This window comes from Mustelus asterias, unplaced genomic scaffold (assembly GCF_964213995.1).
Source record: "Mustelus asterias unplaced genomic scaffold, sMusAst1.hap1.1 HAP1_SCAFFOLD_1457, whole genome shotgun sequence".
NCBI lineage: Eukaryota > Metazoa > Chordata > Chondrichthyes > Carcharhiniformes > Triakidae > Mustelus > Mustelus asterias.
Genome location: NW_027591402.1, coordinates 42,764 through 62,407, shown reverse-complemented (window position 1 = coordinate 62,407; position 19,644 = coordinate 42,764). Strand labels below are relative to the sequence as shown.

General features: G+C 49.1%; 1 protein-coding gene across 1 annotated transcript in view; it reads right to left on the bottom strand.

Moving 5' to 3' along the window:
• The window catches only part of LOC144488315 (prominin-2-like), a gene marked incomplete at its 3' end in the record, with an annotated part of 30,437 nt that extends 24,491 nt beyond the window's left edge, over window positions 1-5,946 (bottom strand). Inside the window, exon 1 of the mRNA XM_078206362.1 lies at window positions 5,634-5,946. Coding sequence (XP_078062488.1) covers window positions 5,634-5,946 — 313 coding nt within the window. The remainder of the gene's footprint in view (window positions 1-5,633) is intronic.
• Between the last annotated feature and the right edge of the window lie 13,698 nt (window positions 5,947-19,644).

The following is a 19,644-nucleotide window of genomic DNA, read 5'->3' as shown; positions in this document are numbered from 1 at the left end:
TAACCCCGTGCTGTATCTATCCTGGGAGTGTTTGATGGGGACAGTGTAGAGGGAGCTTTACTCTGTATCTAACCCTGTGCTGTAGCTGTCCTGGGAGTGTTTGATGGGGGACAGTGTAGAGGGAGCTTTACTCTGCTTCTAACCCTGTGCTGTACCTATCCTGGGAGTGTTTGATGGGGACAGTGTAGAGGGAGCTTTACTCTGTATCTAACGCCGTGCTGTACCTGGCCTGGGAGTGTTTGATGGGGACAGTGTAGAGGGAGCTTTACTCTGTATCTAACCCCGTGCTGTACCTGTCCTGGGAGTGTTTGATGGGGGACAGTGTAGAGGGAGCTTTACTCTGTGTCGAACCCCGTGCTGTAACCGTCCTGGGAGTGTTTGATAGGGACAGTGTAGAGGGAGCTTTACTCTGTATCTAACGCCGTGCTGTACCTGTCCTGGGAGTGTTTGATGGGGGACAGTGTAGAGGGAGCTTTACTCTGTGTCGAACCCCGTGCTGTACCTGTCCTGGGAGTGTTTGATGGGGGACAGTGTAGACGGAGCTTTACTCTGTGTTGAACCCCGTGCTGTACCTGTCCTGGGTGTGTTTGATGGGGAAAGTGTAGAGGGAGCTTTACTCTGTATCTAACCCCGTGCTGTACCTGTCCTGGGAGTGTTTGATGGGGACAGTGTAGAGGGAGCTTTACTCTGTATCTAACCCCGTGCTGTACCTGTCCTGGGAGTGTTTGATGGGGGGACAGTGTAGAGGGAGCTTTACTCTGTATCTACCCCGTGCTGTACATGTCCTGGGAGTGTTTGATGGGGGACAGTGTAGAGGGAGCTTTACTCTGTATCTAACCCCGTGCTGTACCTGTCCTGGGAGTGTTTGATGGGGGACAGTGTAGAGGGAGCTTTACTCTGTATCTAACCCCGTGCTGTACCTGTCCCGGGAGTGTTTGATGGGGAACTGTGTAGAGAGAGCTTTACTCTGTATCTAACCCCGTGCTGTATCTGTCCTGGGAGTGTTTGATGGAGGACAGTGTAGAGGGAGCTTTACTCTGTATCTAACACTGTGCTGCACCTGCCCTGGGAGTGTTTGATGGGGGTCAGTCTCAAGGGAGCTTTACTCTGTATCTACCCCGTGCTGTACTTGTCCTGGGAGTGTTTGATGGGGGACAGTGTAGAGGGAGCTTTACTCTGTATCTAACCCCGTGCTGTACCTGTCCTGGGAGTGTTTGATGGGGAACAGTGTAGAGAGAGCTTTACTCTGTATCTAACCCCATGCTGTACCTGTTCTGGGAGTGTTTCACGGGGACAGTGTAGAGGGAGCTTTACTCAGTATCTAACCCCGTGCTGTACCTGTCCTGGGAGTGTTTGATGGAGGACAGTGCAGAGGGAGCTTTACTCTGTATCTAACCCTGTGCTGCACCTGTCCTGGGAGTGTTTGATGGGGGTCAGTGTCAAGGGAGATTTACTCTGTATCTAACCCTGTGCTGTACCTGTCCTGGGAGTGTTTGATGGGGACAGTGTAGAGGGAGCTTTACTCTGTATCTAACCCTGTGCTGTACCTGTCCTGGGACTGTTTGATGGGGACAGTGTAGAGGGAGCTTACTCTGTATCTAACCCTGTGCTGTACCTGTCCTGGGAGTGTTTGATGGGGACAGTGTAGAGGGAGCTTTACTCTGTATCTAACCCCGTGCTGTACCTGTCCTGGGAGTGTTTGATGGGGGACAGTGTAGAGGGAGCTTTACTCTGTGTCGAACCCCGTGCTGTAACCGTCCTGGGAGTGTTTGATAGGGACAGTGTAGAGGGAGCTTTACTCTGTATCTAACGCCGTGCTGTACCTGTCCTGGGAGTGTTTGATGGGGGACAGTGTAGAGGGAGCTTTACTCTGTGTCGAACCCCGTGCTGTACCTGTCCTGGGAGTGTTTGATGGGGGACAGTGTAGACGGAGCTTTACTCTGTGTTGAACCCCGTGCTGTACCTGTCCTGGGTGTGTTTGATGGGGAAAGTGTAGAGGGAGCTTTACTCTGTATCTAACCCCGTGCTGTACCTGTCCTGGGAGTGTTTGATGGGGACAGTGTAGAGGGAGCTTTACTCTGTATCTAACCCCGTGCTGTACCTGTCCTGGGAGTGTTTGATGGGGGGACAGTGTAGAGGGAGCTTTACTCTGTATCTACCCCGTGCTGTACATGTCCTGGGAGTGTTTGATGGGGGACAGTGTAGAGGGAGCTTTACTCTGTATCTAACCCCGTGCTGTACCTGTCCTGGGAGTGTTTGATGGGGGACAGTGTAGAGGGAGCTTTACTCTGTATCTAACCCCGTGCTGTACCTGTCCCGGGAGTGTTTGATGGGGAACTGTGTAGAGAGAGCTTTACTCTGTATCTAACCCCGTGCTGTATCTGTCCTGGGAGTGTTTGATGGAGGACAGTGTAGAGGGAGCTTTACTCTGTATCTAACACTGTGCTGCACCTGCCCTGGGAGTGTTTGATGGGGGTCAGTCTCAAGGGAGCTTTACTCTGTATCTACCCCGTGCTGTACTTGTCCTGGGAGTGTTTGATGGGGGACAGTGTAGAGGGAGCTTTACTCTGTATCTAACCCCGTGCTGTACCTGTCCTGGGAGTGTTTGATGGGGAACAGTGTAGAGAGAGCTTTACTCTGTATCTAACCCCATGCTGTACCTGTTCTGGGAGTGTTTCACGGGGACAGTGTAGAGGGAGCTTTACTCAGTATCTAACCCCGTGCTGTACCTGTCCTGGGAGTGTTTGATGGAGGACAGTGCAGAGGGAGCTTTACTCTGTATCTAACCCTGTGCTGCACCTGTCCTGGGAGTGTTTGATGGGGGTCAGTGTCAAGGGAGATTTACTCTGTATCTAACCCTGTGCTGTACCTGTCCTGGGAGTGTTTGATGGGGACAGTGTAGAGGGAGCTTTACTCTGTATCTAACCCTGTGCTGTACCTGTCCTGGGACTGTTTGATGGGGACAGTGTAGAGGGAGCTTACTCTGTATCTAACCCTGTGCTGTACCTGTCCTGGGAGTGTTTGATGGGGACAGTGTAGAGGGAGCTTTACTCTGTATCTAACCCCGTGCTGCACCTGTCCTGGGAGTGTTTGATGGGGCAGTGTAGAGGGAGATTTACTCTGTATCTAACCCCGTGCTGTACCTGTCCTGGGAGTGTTTGATGAGGGACAGTGTAGAGGGAACTTTACTCTGTATCTAACCCCGTGCTGTACCTGTCCTGGGAGTGTTTGATGGGGACAGTGTAGAGGGAGCTTTACTCTGTATCGAACCCCGTGCTGTACCTGTCCTGGGAGTGTTTGATGGGGGACAGTGTAGAGGGAGCTTTACTCTGTATCTAACCCCGTGCTGTACCTGTCCTGGGAGTGTTTGATGGGGAACTGTGTAGAGAGAGCTTTACTCTGTATCTAACCCTGTGCTGTACCTGTCCTGGGAGTGTTTGATGGAGGACAGTGTAGAGGGAGCTTTACTCTGTATCTAACCCTGTGCTGTACCTGTCCTGGGAGTGTTTGATGGGGACAGTGCAGAGGGAGCTTTACTCTGTATCTAACCCCGTGCTGCACCTGTCCTGGGAGTGTTTGATGGGGCAGTGTAGAGGGAGATTTACTCTGTATCTAACCCCGTGCTGTACCTGTCCTGGGAGTGTTTGATGAGGGACAGTGTAGAGGGAACTTTACTCTGTATCTAACCCCGTGCTGTACCTGTCCTGGGAGTGTTTGATGGGGACAGTGCAGAGGGAGCTTTACTCTGTATCTAACGCCGTGCTGTACCTGTCCTGGGACTGTTTGATGGGGGGACAGTGTAGAGGGAGTTTTACTCTGTATCTAACCCCGTGCTGTACCTGTCTTGGGAGTGTTTCACGGGGACAGTGTAGAGGGAGCTTTACTCTGTATCTGATCCCGTGCTGTACCTGTCCTGGGAGTGTTTGATGGGGGACAGTGTAGAGGAAGCTTTACTCTGTATCTAACCCCGTGCTGTACCTGTCCTGGGAGTGTTTGATACTGTTAATAAAATCCATGAAACGCCTCACTGATGCCTGAAACAATGTGCATATAATAGTAGTTATTATGAAGTGCTTCGAAAGCTCAGTCATGGCGCGAATTAATTCGCCTACCGCCGCAACAGGTCCACAGCAGACGCCATCTCCCTGGCCCTGCACTCAACCCTGGAACACCTAGATAACAAGGACACCTATGTCAGACTCCTGCTCAGCCTTCAACACCATTATCCCTCCAAAACCCATCTCCAAACTCCATGGTCCAGGGCTCGGTTCCTCCCTCTGCGACTGGATCCTGAACTTCCTAACCCATAGACCCGGCAGCAGTGGGTTAGCACTGCTGTCTCACAGCGCCAGGGACCCGGGTTCGATTCCCGCCTTGGGTCACTGTCTGTGTGGAGTCTGCGCGTTCTCACCATGTCTGTGTGGGTTTCCTCCGGGTGCTCCGGTTTCCTCCCACAGTCTGAAGATGTGCGGGTTAGATGCATTGACCGTGTTAAATTGACCCTAGTGTCAGTGGACTAGCAAGGGTAAATTCATGGGGTTACGGGTGGGATTGTGGTCAGTGTAGACTCGATGGGCCAAATGGCCTCCTTCTGCACTGTAGGATTCTATGACCGCAATCAGTAAGGATAGGTAATGACACCTCCTCCACGATCATCCTCAACACCGGTGCCCCACAAGGCTGTGTTCTCAGCCCCCTACTATACTCCTTATACACCTATGACTGTGCGGCCAAATTCCCCTCCAACTCGATTTTCAAGTTTGCTGACGACACCACCGTAGTGGGTCGGATCTCAAACAATGACGAGACAGAGTACAGGAATGAGATAGAGAATCTGGTGAACTGGTGCGGCAACAATAATCTCTCCCTCAATGTCAACAAAACAAAGGAGATAGTCATTGACTTCAGGAAGTGTCAAGGAGAACATGCCCCTGTCTACATCAATGGGGATGAAGTGGAAAGGGTCGAGAGCTTCAGGTTTTTAGGTGTCCAGATCACCAACAACCTGTCCTGGTCCCTCCCATGCCGACACTATAGTTAAGAAAGCCCTCCCTACTTTCTCAGAAGACTAAGGAATTTGGCATGTCAGCTACGACTCTCACCAACTTTTACAGATGCACCATAGAAAGCATTCTTTCTGGTTGTATCACAGCTTGGTATGGGCTCCTGCTCTGCCCAAGGCCACAAGAAACTATAAGAGGGCGTGAATGTAGCCCAGTCCATCACGCAAACCAGCCTCCCATCCACTGACTCCGTCTACACTTCCTGCTGCCTCGGGAAAAGCAGCCAGCATAATCAAGGACCCCACACACCCCGGACATTCTCTCTTCCACCTTCTTCCGTCGGGAAAAAGATATAAAAGTCTGAGGTCACGTACCGACCGACTCAAGAGCAGCTTCTTCCCTGCTGCTGTCAGACATTTGAATGGACCTACCTCGCACTAAGTTGATCTTTCTCTGCACCCTAGCTATGACTGTAACACTACATTCTGCACTCTCTCCTTTCCTTCTCTATGAATGGTATGCTTTCTCTGTATAGTGTGCAAGAAACAATAGTTTTCACTGTGTCCCAGTACATGTGACAATAATAAATCAAATCAAATGAAGACAGAGGAGTTGTGAAGATTTGAAAACCTGTTGGAAAGGGGTTGGGCTGGACGGCATCCAGGTACCGGTTCACCATATCGTACAAGGGCTCCAGCGATCCAGCATCCCCGCTCAGTTGGCTGAAGCCGCTTTCAAACACAGATTGGAATTCCAGATGATCGGCTGTACAATTCGGAGAGGCGGCGTGTCCGGGGAGGAGGGAGGTCAGGACGAGAGCGAGGCACAGAGGCAACACTTCCCGTTGCATCTTCCAGGAGTTCCGTCTCAGCTTTCCGGAGCTGCTGGATCCTGCGAACGGAACCAAATCCAAATTCATCCACCGTTTCACCCAACGACACATCCCCGCAAAAGCCAAACATCACCCCTTTTCCGAGCACGGTGGCACAGTGGGTTAGCACTGCTGCCTCACAGCGCCAGGGACCCGGGTTCGATTCCCGGCTCGGGTCACTGTCTGTGTGGAGTCTGCGCATTCTCCCCGTGTCTGCGTGGGTTTCCTCCGGGTGCCCCGGTTTCTTCCCACAGTCCAAAGATGTGTGGGTTAGGTGGATTGGCCATGCTAAATTGTCCCTTAGTGTCCAAAGATGTGCAGGTTAGGTGGATTGGCCATGCTAAATTGACCCTTAGTGTCCAAAGATGTGCGGGTTAGGTGGATTGGCCATGCTAAATTGCCCCTTAGTGTTCAAAGATGTGCAGGTTAGGTGGATTGGCCATGCTAAATTGCCTCTTAGTGTCCAAAGATGTGCGGGTTAGGTGGATTGGCCATGCTAAATTGCCCCTTAGTGTTCAAAGATGTGCAGGTTAGGTGGATTGGCCATGCTAAATTGCCTCTTAGTGTCCAAAGATGTGCGGGTTAGGTGGATTGGCCATGCTAAATTGCCCCTTAGTGTTCAAAGATGTGCGGGTTAGGTGGATTGGCCATGCTAAATTGCCCCTTAGTGTCCCAAAGATGTGCAGGTTAGGTGGATTGGCCATGCTAAATTGCCCCTTAGTGTCCAAAGATGTGTAGGTTAGGTGGATTGGCCATGCTAAATTGCCCCTTAGTGTCCAAAGATGTGCAGGTTAGGGGGATTGTCCATGCTAAATTGCTCCTTAGTGTCCAAAGATGTGCAGGTTAGGGGGATTGGCCATGCTAAATTGTCCCTTAGTGTCCAAAGATGTGTAGGTTAGGGGGATTGGCCATGCTAAATTGCCCCTTAGTGTCCAAAGATGTGCAGGTTAGGGGGATTGGCCATGCTAAATTGTCCCTTAGTGTCCAAAGATGTGCAGGTTAGGGGGATTGGCCATGCTAAATTGCCCCTTAGTGTCCAAAGATGTGCAGGTTAGGGGGATTGGCCATGCTAAATTGCCCCTTAGTGTCAGGCTGATTAGAGGCTTAAATATGAGGAGTTACGGGGATAGAGCCTGGGTGGGATTGTGGTTGGTGCAGACTTGATGGGCCGAATGGCCTCCTTCTGCACTGTCGGCTTTCTATGATTCTATGATTCATTTTTTAAATTAATTCCTGGGACACGGGCGTCGCTGGCTGGGCCAGCATTTATTGCCCATCCCTAGTTGCTCGAGGGCAGTTGAGAGTCAACCATATTGCTGTGGCTCTGGAGTCACATGTCGGCCAGACCGGGTAAGGATGGCAGATTTCCTTCCCGAAAGGGAACCAGATGGGTTTTTCCGACAATGGTTTCATGGTCATCAGTAGATTCTTAATTCCAGATATTTTTTATTGAATTCAAATTCCACCATCTGCCGTGGCGCGATTCGAACCCGGGTCCCCAGAACATTAGCTGAGTTTCTGGATTAAAAGTCGAGTGATAATACCACTCGGCCATCGCCTCCCCGCTCATTCCCCGTTTCACCCAACTCCAGGTCCCTGAGGAAGTGAACCATCTTCCCGTTGCCAAGTGCTTTGTTCGAATCATTCCCAGGACATGGGCCTCGCTGGCTGGGCCCAGCATTTATTGCCCATCTCTAATTGCCCCTTGAGAAGGTAGTGGGTGAGTTGCTATCTTGAACCCGCTGCAGTCCCTGTGGTGTAGGTACACCCACAGTGCTGTTAGGGAGGAAGTTCCAGGATTGTTATTGGACATCAGTCAGTCCGTGTGGTGTAGGTACATCCACAGTGCTGTTAGGGAGGGAGTTCCAGGATTGTTATTGGACATCAGTCAGTCCGTGTGGTGTAGGTACACCCACAGTGCTGTTAGGGAGGGAGTTCCAGGATTGTTATTGGACATCAGTCAGTCCGTGTGGTGTAGGTACACCCACAGTGCTGTTAGGGAGGGAGTTCCAGGATTGTTATTGGACATCAGTCAGTCCGTGTGGTGTAGGTACACCCACAGTGCTGTTAGGGAGGGTGTTCCAGGATTGTTATTGGACATCAGTCAGTCCGTGTGGTGTAGGTACACCCACAGTGCTGTTAGGGAGGGAGTTCCAGGATTGTTATTGGACATCAGTCAGTCCGTGTGGTGTAGGTACACCCACAGTGCTGTTCGGGAGGGAGTTCCAGGATTGTTATTGGACATCAGTCAGTCCGTGTGGTGTAGGTGCACCCACAGTGCTGTTCGGGAGGGAGTTCCAGGATTTTGACCCAGCGACACTGAAGGAACAGCCGATATATTTCCAAGTCAGGATGGTGAGTGGCTCGGAGGGGAACTTGCAGGTGGTGGTGTTCCCCATGTGTCTGCTGCCCTTGTCCTTCTAGATGGTAGAGGTCGTGGATTTGGAAGGTGCTGTCTAAGGAACCTTCTGTTTCCCCAAAGTCTGTCCACCATCTACAAGGCACAAGGCAGGAGTGTGATGGAATACTCCCCACTTGCCTGGATGGGTGCGGCTCCAACAACACTCAAGAAGCTCGACACCATCCAGGACAAAGCAGCCCCGCTTGATTGGCACCCCATCCACAAACACCCACTCCCTCCACCACCGACGCTCAGTAGCAGCAGTGTGGACCATCTACAAGATGCACTGCAGCAACTCATCCTTAGACAGCACCTTCCAAACCCCTGACCTCTACCATCTAGAAGGACAAGGGCAGCAGACACATGGGGAACATCACCACCTGCAAGTTCCCCTCCCAATCCTGACTTGTGCCTTGTAGACGGGCGGCACGGTAGCACAGTGGTTAGCACTGTTGCTTCACAGCTCCAGGGTCCCGGGTTTGATTCCCGGCTCGGGTCACTGTCTATGTGGAGTTTGCACATTCTCCTCGTGTCTGCGTGGGTTTCCTCCGGGTGCTCCGGTTTCCTCCCACAGTCCAAAGATGTGCGGGTTAGGTTGATTGGCCAGGTTAAAAATTGCCCCTTAGAGTCCTGGGATGTGTGGATTAGCGGGTAAATATGTGGGGGTAGGGCCTGCGTGGGATTGTGGTCGGTGCAGACTCGATGGGCCGAATGGCCTCCTTCTGCACTGTAGGGTTTCTATGATTTCTATGATTTCTATGACAGGCTTTGGGGGGAGTCAGGAGGTGAGTTACTCTCCGCAGGATTCCCAGCCTCTGACCTGCTCTGGTAGCCACACTATTTATACGGCTGGGTCCAGCTCAGTTTCTGGTCAATGGGAACCCCCAGGATGTTGACAGTGGGGGGGATTCAGCGATGGGAATGCCATTGAACGTCAAGGGGTGATGGTTAAGTCCCTTGTTGGAGATGGTCAGTGCCTGGCAATATATGGTGGGAATGTCCCTTCGAGTTGTAGAGTATTACAGCACAGAAAGAGGCCCTTTGGCCCATCGAGCCTGTGCTGGGCACCTATCCATTTTCCAACATTTGATCCGTAGCCTTGTACGTTTTAGTATCTCAAGTGCTCACCTAACTGCTTCCCAAATGTCAGGAGGAGGGAACCCAGGATTTGAGGCGGGAGTTCGAAGGAATGGGAATCAGTGGAAAGCAGGGGCGGAATTTTCCCACGGGAATCGTAGCGGGCAGGACACACGAAGGTCCGTTGACCTCGGACGGGATTCTCCGGTCCTGGGGAGAGCACGGTCGAAAAATCCCCCCCACCCCCCGCCCCCACCTTCCTGGGATTTCTCACCTTCACTCCGGGACATGCAAAGAGTGGCGTCGCAATCTCCTGAGCTTCCCAGTTGCGGGAATAACGTCAGCCTGGGAAGGTGTTAAATCCGGAGCGGGTTGGGGTACATGTCCTGGCCCCCCCATGCCGACACTATAGTTAAGAAAGCCCACCAATGCCTCAACTTTCTCAGGAAACTAAGGAAATTTGGCATGTCAGCTACGACTCTCACCAACTTTTACAGATGCACCACAGAGAGCATTCTTTCTGGTTGTATCACAGCTTGGTCTGGCTCCTGCTCTGCCCAAGACCGCAAGGAACTACAAAAGGTCATAAATGTAGCCCAGTCCATCACGCAAACCAGCCTCCCATCCATTGACTCTGTCTACACTTCCCGCTGCCTCGGGAAAAGCAGCCAGCATAATCAAGGACCCCACGCACCCCGGACATTCTCTTTTCCACCTTCTTCCATCGGGAAAAAAATACAAAAGTCTGAGGACACGTACCAACCGACTCAAGAACAGCTTCTTCCCTGCTGCTGTCAGACTTTTGAATGGACCTTCCTTGCATTAAGTTGATCTTTCTCTGCACCCTAGCTATGATTGTAACACTACATTCTGCACTCTCTCCTTTCCTTCTCTATGAACGGTATGCTTTGTCTGTATAGCGCGCAAGAAACAATACTTTTCACTGTATCCCAATACATGTGACAATAATAAATCAAACAATACTTTTCACTGTATCCCAGTACATGTGACAATAATAAATCAAACAATACTTTTCACTGTATCCCAATATGTGACAATAATAAATCAAATCAAATCAAATTAAAACATCAGTTATTGGCAATCAGATCTAAGCAGGAGAGTTGGAGAAATATCTACGGCCTCACAGGAACCCCCCCAGAGCTAACTTTGCAAATACTCCATCAACTGCTCAGCAGAGAACCGCAGAATTCTTGGGTTACTAGAACTGGGGACACAGCTTCGAAATAATCCCCACGTGGAGATGGGGAGGAATTTTCTTCCTTCAGACAGTGGTTAGTCTGTGGCATTCTCTCTCCCCCAGGGGTCAGTGGGGGGAGGTGAGTTGTCGGACACATCCTAGGCCGGGTTAGACAGATTCCCGATCGATGAGGGAGTGGAGGAGGGGTAACAGGAGAGCGGCGAGTCGAGGACAGGCACAGTGGCGCAGTGGTTACAGCGCCTCACAGCGCCAGGGACCCGAGTTTGATTCCCGGCTGTGTGGAGTCTGCACCTTCTCCCCGTGTCTGCGTGGGTTTCCTCTGGGTGCTCCGGTTTCCTCCCACAGTCCGAAAAATGTATTGGTTCGGTGCTAAATTCTCCCTCAGTGTAACCCAATCAAGAGTGTGACGACTAGGGGATTTTCACAATAACTTCATTGCGGCGTTAAGGTGAGCCTACTTGCAACGCTATTCAATAAACTTTTGAAATAAACCTCGAGGGTGAGGATGGTGTAAGGGGGCAGAATGGCCTCCCTAGCTCCTGGATCTCACGTTCCTCCGACAGATGGGATCATTAGGGGGCGGCACGGTAAGACAGTGGGTTAGCACTGCTGCCTCACAGCGCCAGGGACCCGGGTTCGATTCCCGGCTCGGGTCACTGTCTGTGTGGAGTTTGCACATTCTCCCCGTGTCTGCGTGGGTTTCCTCCGGGTGCTCCGATTCCCTTCCACAGCCCAAAGATGTGCGGGTTAGGCGGATTGGCCATGCTAAAATTGACCCTAGTGTCATGGGGACTAGCTAGGGTAAATGCATGGGGATAGGGCCTGGGTGGGATTGTGGTCGGTACAGACTCGATGGGCCGAATGCCCTCCTTCTGCACTGTAGGGATTCTATGATCATCCCAGCCTCAGAGGCTAACTTTTTACTTTGACAGACACACCCCCCCCCCCAAACCCTTGTTGACCTGTGGCTGCCACAGGCTAAAGGGGGAGCAAAGAGATTCTTACCTGCCGTGGGCCGTTTCAGGATTGCGCCCCGTCTGAAGTGAGAGAACTATTTCTTTTTTGCTGGAATCACAAAGAAAAAGACACCAGCTTCCTGCTGGGGACGGAGGTGGTAGAGGGAGGGGGAGATCGGAGTTTGAGACGAAACCTGTCAGACAGGTTCGAACTCAGTTTCAGGGCGGAACAGTCTCCGATGGAAAAAAAGAGACACAAAGCGAGAGAGGAAGATCCGACAATCAAACAGATCCTTAAGCATTGCTCACTCGAGGGTGTGGTGACATCTCCAGTTGGTGCAGCCTGAACTCCTTAATTACACCTTCCCTGGATGGCATTCAACCTGTACAGGCAAGAACATCGCATAACTCTCACACACACAGAGCCCCGAAATCAGTTACGTTGCATCCCAGCTGGGTTTTGACAAATCCGACCCCACTCCAAGAGGTAACCGGATTCAGCCAGCGGTTAGCACCGCCGACTCACGGCGCCAAGGACCCAGCTTTCATCCCCGGCCTAGGGTCGCTGCCTGTGTGGAGTTTGCATGTTCTCCCCCGTGTCTGCGTGGGTTTCCTCCGGGTGCTCCAGTTTTATCCCACGTTCCAAAGATGTGCAGGTTAGGTGGATTGGCCATGCTAAATTGGCCCTTAGTGTCCAAAGATGTGCAGGTTAGGTGGATTGGCCATGCTAAATTGCCCCTTAGTGTCCAAAGATGTGCACATTGGGTGGATTGGCCATGTAAATTGCCCCTTAGTGTCCAAAGATGTGTGGGTTGGGTGGATTGGCCATGCTAAATTGCCCCTCGGTGTCCAAAGATGTGCAGGTTGAGTGAATTGGCCATGCTAAATTGCCCCTTAGTGTCCAAAGATGTGCACATTGGGTGGATTGGCCATGTTAAATTGCCCCTTAGTGTCCAAAGATGTGTGGGTTGGGTGGATTGGCCATGCTAAATTGCCCCTCGGTGTCCAAAGATGTGCAGGTTAGGTGGATTGGCCATGCAAAATTGCCCCTTAGAGTCCAAAGATGTGCAGGTTGGGTGGATTGTCCATGCTAAATTGCCCCTCGGTGTCCAAAGATGTGTAGGTTAGGTGGATTGGCCATGCTAAATTGCCCCTCGGTGTCCAAAGATGTGTAGGTTAGGTGGATTGGCCATGCTAAATTGCCCCATAGTGTCCAAAGATGTGCAGGTGAGGTGGATTGGCCATGCTAAATTGCCCCTTAGTGTCCAAAGATGTGCAGGTTGGGTGGATTGGCCACGGTAAATTGCCCCTTAGTGTCCAAAGATGTGCAGGTTAGGTGGATTGGCCATGCTAAATTGCCCCTTAGTGTCCAAAGATGTGCAGGTTAGGTGGATTGGCCATGCTAAATTGCCCCTTAATGTCCAAAGATGTGCAGGTTAGGTGGATTGGCCATGCTAAATTGCCCCTTAGTGTCCAAAGATGTGCAGGTTGGGTGGATTGGCCACGCTAAATTGCCCCTTAGAGTCCAAAGATGTGCAGGTTAGGTGGATTGGCCGTGCTAAATTGCCCCTTAGAGTCCAAAGATGTGCAGGTTAGGTGGATTGGCCACGCTAAATTGCCCCTTAGTGTCCAAAGATGTGCAGGTTAGGTGGATTGGCCACGCTAAATTGCCCCTTAGTGTCCAAAAGACTTGCGGGTTAGGTGGATTAACCATGCTAAATTGCTCCTTGGTGTCAGGGGGATTGGCAGGGTAAATACATGGGGGTTACGGGGATAGGGCCTGGATGATGTTGTTGTCGGATGGGTCGAATGGCCTCCTTCTGCACTGTCGGGATTCTGTTCCTCCAATGACCCACGAGCCTGAGGAGCAGAATCGTGCCCTGAGGATGTGGGTTCAAACCCCACCACGGCAATCAGAGGAATTTAAATTGAATTAATTAATCGAGTGTGGAATTCGGAAGCTAATCTCAGATGTGGTGACCATGGCGACTATCGTTCTTTGTGCAGAAAACACATCTTATTCACAAACACAAGACTCCCCGACTGGCTCCTACAGAACCCCGGGGTTCCCTCGGATCCGTCCAGGGTTGACATGGTGGACCAGGCTGGTGTCTGGAACGTGTGACACTAATAAAAAATAAACCTTCTCCGACACATTTACAACTTTTCTTAAACAAGGAGACCAATACTAAGTTTCAAGTTTATTTATTAGTGCCACAAGTCGGCTTACATTAACACCGCAATGAAGTTAATGTGAAAATCCCCCAGTCGCCACACTCCGGCACCTGTTCGGTTTCACTGAGGGAGAATTTAGCGTCTAACCAGCACGTCTTTCGGACTGCGGGAGGAAACTGCAGCATAGAAACATAGAAGATAGGAGCAGGAGGAGGCCATTCGGCCCTTCGAGCCTGCTCCGCCATTCATCACCATCATGGCTGATCATCCAACTCAATAGCCTAATCCTGCTTTCTCCCCATAACCTTTGATCCCATTCGCCCCAAGTGCTATATCCAGCCGCCTCTTGAATACATTCAATGTTTTGGCATCAACTACTTCCTGTGGTAATGAATTCCACAGGCTCACCACTCTTTGGGTGAAGAAATGTCTCCTCATCTCCGTCCTAAATGGACACTAAGTCACAATTTACCATGGCCAATCCACCTAACCCACACATCGTGGGACACGAAGGGACAATTTAGCATGGCCAATCCTTCTAACTCACACATCTTTGGACACTAAGGGGAAATTTAGCATGGCCAATCCACCTAACCTGCACACCTTTGGACACTAAGGGACAATTTTGCATGGCCAATCCATCTAACCCGCACATCTTTGGACATTAAGGGGCAATTTAGCATGGCCAATCCACCTAACTAGCACATCTTTGGACCTTAAGTGGCAATTTACCATGGCATGGAGGAGAATGTGCAAACTCCGCACAGACCGTGACCCAAGCCGGGAATCGAACCCGCGTCCCTGGTGCTGTGAGGCAGCAGTGCTAACCGCTGTGCCACCGTGCCGCCCTTTTCACACTTTCCCACCTAGTGCTTGATTTGCCAGGACCTTGCACGCTCACGTAACCTACTCCATCTTTTAGTGGTCTCCATGATGTCCTCCTTACATCCAGATACCACACATGAAGGATGGGAAAGCTTTGGAGGGCAGGTTCATGAGGATGTTACCAGGGTTGAGGGTCTTCAGCTTTGTGGATGATTGGAGAATCTGGGACCGTTCTCCTCGGAGAAGAGGAGGTGGAGAGGAGATTCAATCAAGGTGCTCAAAATCATGAGGGATTCTGGGACAGAGTCGATAGGGAGAGACTGTTCCCATTGGTGGAAGGATCGCGAATGGAATGCGCTGCCTGAGAGTGTAGTGGAGGCAGATTCAACCGAGGCTTTCACAATGGGAATTGGAGAGTCATTTGAAGAGAAAAGAATTGTGGGGCTACGGGAGGAAAAGGTGGGGGAGCGGGACTAGCCCTTACAGAGAACTAGACAAATGGCCGCCTTCTGCGGAGTACCCAACCCATGATTCCATTCACATATGAAGCAACAACCTGTTCTGATCCCCCTCCACGCCGACACTATAGTTAAGAAAGCCCACCAATGCCTCTACTTTCTCAGGAGGCTAAGGAAATTTGCCATGTCCGCTACGACTCTCACCAACTTTTACAGATGCACCATAGAAAGCATTCTTTCTGGTTGTATCACAGTTTGGTCTGGCTCCTGTTCTGCCCAAGACCGCAAGGAACTACAAAGGGTCGTGAATGTAGCCCAGTCCATCACGCAAATCAGCCTCCCATCCATTGACTCTGTCTCCACTTCCCGCTGCCTCGGGAAAAGCAGCCAGCATAATCAAAGACCCCCACGCACCCTGAACATTCTCTCTTCCACCTTCTTCCGTCTGGAAAAAGATACAAAAGTCTGAGGTCACGTACCAACCGACCCAAGAACAGCTTCTTCCCTGCTGCTGTCAGACTTTTGAATGGACCTACCTTATATTAAGTTGATCTTTCTCTACACCCTAGCTATGACTGTAACACTACACTCTGCACCCTCTCCTTTCCTTCTCCCCTATGTATTTTGTGAATAGTATGCTTTGTCTGTATAGCGCACTAGAAACAATACTTTTCACTGTATCCCGGTACATGTGACAATAATAAATCAAACAATACTTTTCACTGTATCCCAATACATGTGACAATAATAAATCAAACAATACTTTTCACTGTATCCCAGTACATGTGACAATAATAAATCAAACAATACTTTTCACTGTATCCCAGTACATGTGACAATAATAAATCAAACAATACTTTTCACTGTATCCCAGTACATAGAAATCATAGAAACCCTAGAAATCCTACAGTGCAGAAGGAGGCCATTCGGCCCATCGAGTCTGCACCGACCACAATCCCACCCAGGCCCTACCCCACATATTTTACCTGCTAATCCCTCTAACCTACGCATTTCAGGACTGTAAGGGACAATTTTTTTTTTTAACCTGGCCAATCAACCTAACCCGCACATCTTTGGACTGTGGGAGGAAACCGGAGCACCCGGAGGAAACCCACGCAGACACGAGGAGAATGTGCAAACTCCACACAGACAGTGACCCGAGCCGGGACTCGAACCCGGAACCCTGGAGCTGTGAAGCAGCAGTGCTAACCACTGTGCTACCGTGCCGCCCCGGTGTGACAATAATAAATCAAACAATACTTTTCACTGTATCCCAGTACATGTGACAATAATAAATCAAACAATACTTTTCACTGTATCCCAGTACATGTGACAATAATAAATCAAACAATACTTTTCACTGTATCCCAGTACATGTGACAATAATAAATCAAACAATACTTTTCACTGTATCCCAGTACATGTGACAATAATAAATCAAACAATACTTTTCACTGTATCCCAATACATGTGACAATAATAAATCAAACAATACTTTTCACTGTATCCCAATACATGTGACAATAATAAATCAAACAATACTTTTCACTGTATCCCAGTACATGTGACAATAATAAATCAAACAATACTTTTCACTGTATCCCAGTACATGTGACAATAATAAATCAAACAATACTTTTCACTGTATCCCAGTACATGTGACAATAATAAATCAAACAATACTTTTCACTGTATCCCAATACATGTGACAATAATAAATCAAACAATACTTTTCACTGTGTCCCAGTACATGTGACAATAATAAATCAAACAATACTTTTCACTGTGTCCCAATACATGTGACAATAATAAATCAAACAATACTTTTCACTGTATCCCAGTACATGTGACAATAATAAATCAAACAATACTTTTCACTGTGTCCCAATACATGTGACAATAATAAATCAAACAATACTTTTCACTGTATCCCAGTACATGTGACAATAATAAATCAAACAATACTTTTCACTGTATCCCAGTACATGTGACAATAATAAATCAAACAATACTTTTCACTGTATCCCAGTACATGTGACAATAATAAATCAAACAATACTTTTCACTGTATCCCAGTACATGTGACAATAATAAATCAAACAATACTTTTCACTGTATCCCAGTACATGTGACAATAATAAATCAAACAATACTTTTCACTGTATCCCAGTACATGTGACAATAATAAATCAAACAATACTTTTCACTGTATCCCAGTACATGTGACAATAATAAATCAAACAATACTTTTCACTGTATCCCAGTACATGTGACAATAATAAATCAAACAATACTTTTCACTGTATCCCAGTACATGTGACAATAATAAATCAAACAATACTTTTCACTGTATCCCAGTACATGTGACAATAATAAATCAAACAATACTTTTCACTGTATCCCAGTACATGTGACAATAATAAATCAAACAATACTTTTCACTGTATCCCAGTACATGTGACAATAATAAATCAAACAATACTTTTCACTGTATCCCAGTACATGTGACAATAATAAATCAAACAATACTTTTCACTGTGTCCCAATACATGTGACAATAATAAATCAAACAATACTTTTCACTGTATCCCAGTACATGTGACAATAATAAATCAAACAATACTTTTCACTGTATCCCAGTACATGTGACAATAATAAATCAAACAATACTTTTCACTGTATCCCAGTACATGTGACAATAATAAATCAAACAATACTTTTCACTGTATCCCAGTACATGTGACAATAATAAATCAAACAATACTTTTCACTGTATCCCAGTACATAGACTCCTAGAATCCCTACAGTGCAGAAAGAGGCCACTTGGCCCATTGAGTCTGCACCAACAACAATCCCACCCAGGTCTTGTCCTATCCTCTTAACCCCACATATTTACCCTCATAATCCCACTGGCATTAAGGGGCAATTTATCAAGTCCAATCCACCTAACCAGCACCCCTTTCAGACTGTGGGAGGAAACCGGAGCACCCGGAGGAAACCCACGCAGACACGGGGGAGAATATGCAGACTCCACACAGACAGTGACCCGAGCCGGGAATTGAACCCGGGTCCCTGGCGCTGTGAGGCAGCAGTGCTAACCACTGTGCTGCCTCATGTGGCAACAATAAAGCAAGTCAAATCAACGCACATAATCTTTAACCACTTGACATGGTGACACAGTGAAACTCTTCCGTTTAACACATATCACCGTCGGATTTATTTCTTTGGCCTGTGCAATAAACTCCCAGATTTCCATATTGACACAGATGGATCCTGATTTGGTTAACAAATCCATCGCTGCTCGCTATTGGGCACCCATTCAATTTTGTCATCATTTGGAAGCTTTGAGTTTCTTTTAGTTGCTTTGACCCAGGTCTATGACCCAATAACTCAACGTGGGAAAAAAATGAGGTGTTCACTTTGGAAGAGAAAACGAGAAGAGTGGATTTTTATTTAAATCGGCAGCTCCAATGCACAACGCTTCATACGGTGGCACAGTGGTCAGCACTGCTGCCTCACAGCGCCAGGGACCCGGTTCGATTCCCAACTCCGGTCACTGTCTGTGTGGAGTCTGCACGTTCTCCCCGGGTTTCCTCCGAGTGCTCCAGTTTCCTCCCACACTCCAAAGATGTGCGGGTTAGGTGGATTGGCCATGCTAAATTGCCCCTTAGTGTCCAAAGATGTGCAGGTTAGGTGGATTGGCCATGCTAAATTGCCCCTTAGTGTCCAAAGATGTGCAGGTTAGGTGGATTGGGCATGCTAAATTGCCCCTTAGTGTCCAAAGATGTGCAGTTTAGGTGGATTGGCCATGCTAAATTGCCCCTTAGTGTCCAAAGATGTGCAGGTTAGGGGGATTCATAGAAATCATAGAAACCCTACAGTGCAGAAGGAGGCCATTCGGCCCATCGAGCTGCACCGACCACAATCTCACCCAGGCCCTACCCCCACATATTTACCCGCTAATCCCTCTAACCTGCGCTCTAAGGGGCAATTTTTAACCAGGCCAATCAACCTAACCCGCACATCTTTGGACTGTGGGAGGAAACCGGAGCACCCGGAGGAAACCCACGCAGACACGAGGAGAATGTGCAAACTCCACACAGACAGTGACCCGAGCCGGGAATCGAACCTGGGACCCTGGAGCTGTGAAGCAGCAGTGCTAACCACTGTGCTACCGTGCCGCCCTGCTAAATTGCCCCTTAGTCTCCAAAGATGTGCTGGTTGTGTGGATTGGCCATGCTAAATTGCCCCTCAGTGTAACCTGAACAGGTGCCGGAGTGTGGCGACTGGGGGATTTTCACAGTAACTTCATTGCAGTGTTAATGTAAGCCTACTTGTGACAAATAAATAAACTTGAACTGGAGAGAGGACACAGATAGTTGGTGTGCAAAGAGGGGGTGTCCTTGTTCATGAACTCCAGAAAGCTAGCCTACAGTTTATTAACGTTTATTTTATTTGTGTCGCTATAATTACACCTAACCAACACGTCTTTGGACTGTGGGAGCAAACCGGAGCACCCGGAGGAAACCCACGCCGACATGGGAAGAATGTGCAGACTCTGCACAGACAGTGACCCAAGCCGGGAATCGAACCCGGGTCCCTGGCGCTGTGAGGCAGCAGTGACTCCAGAGCCACAGCAATGTGGTTGACTCCAAACTG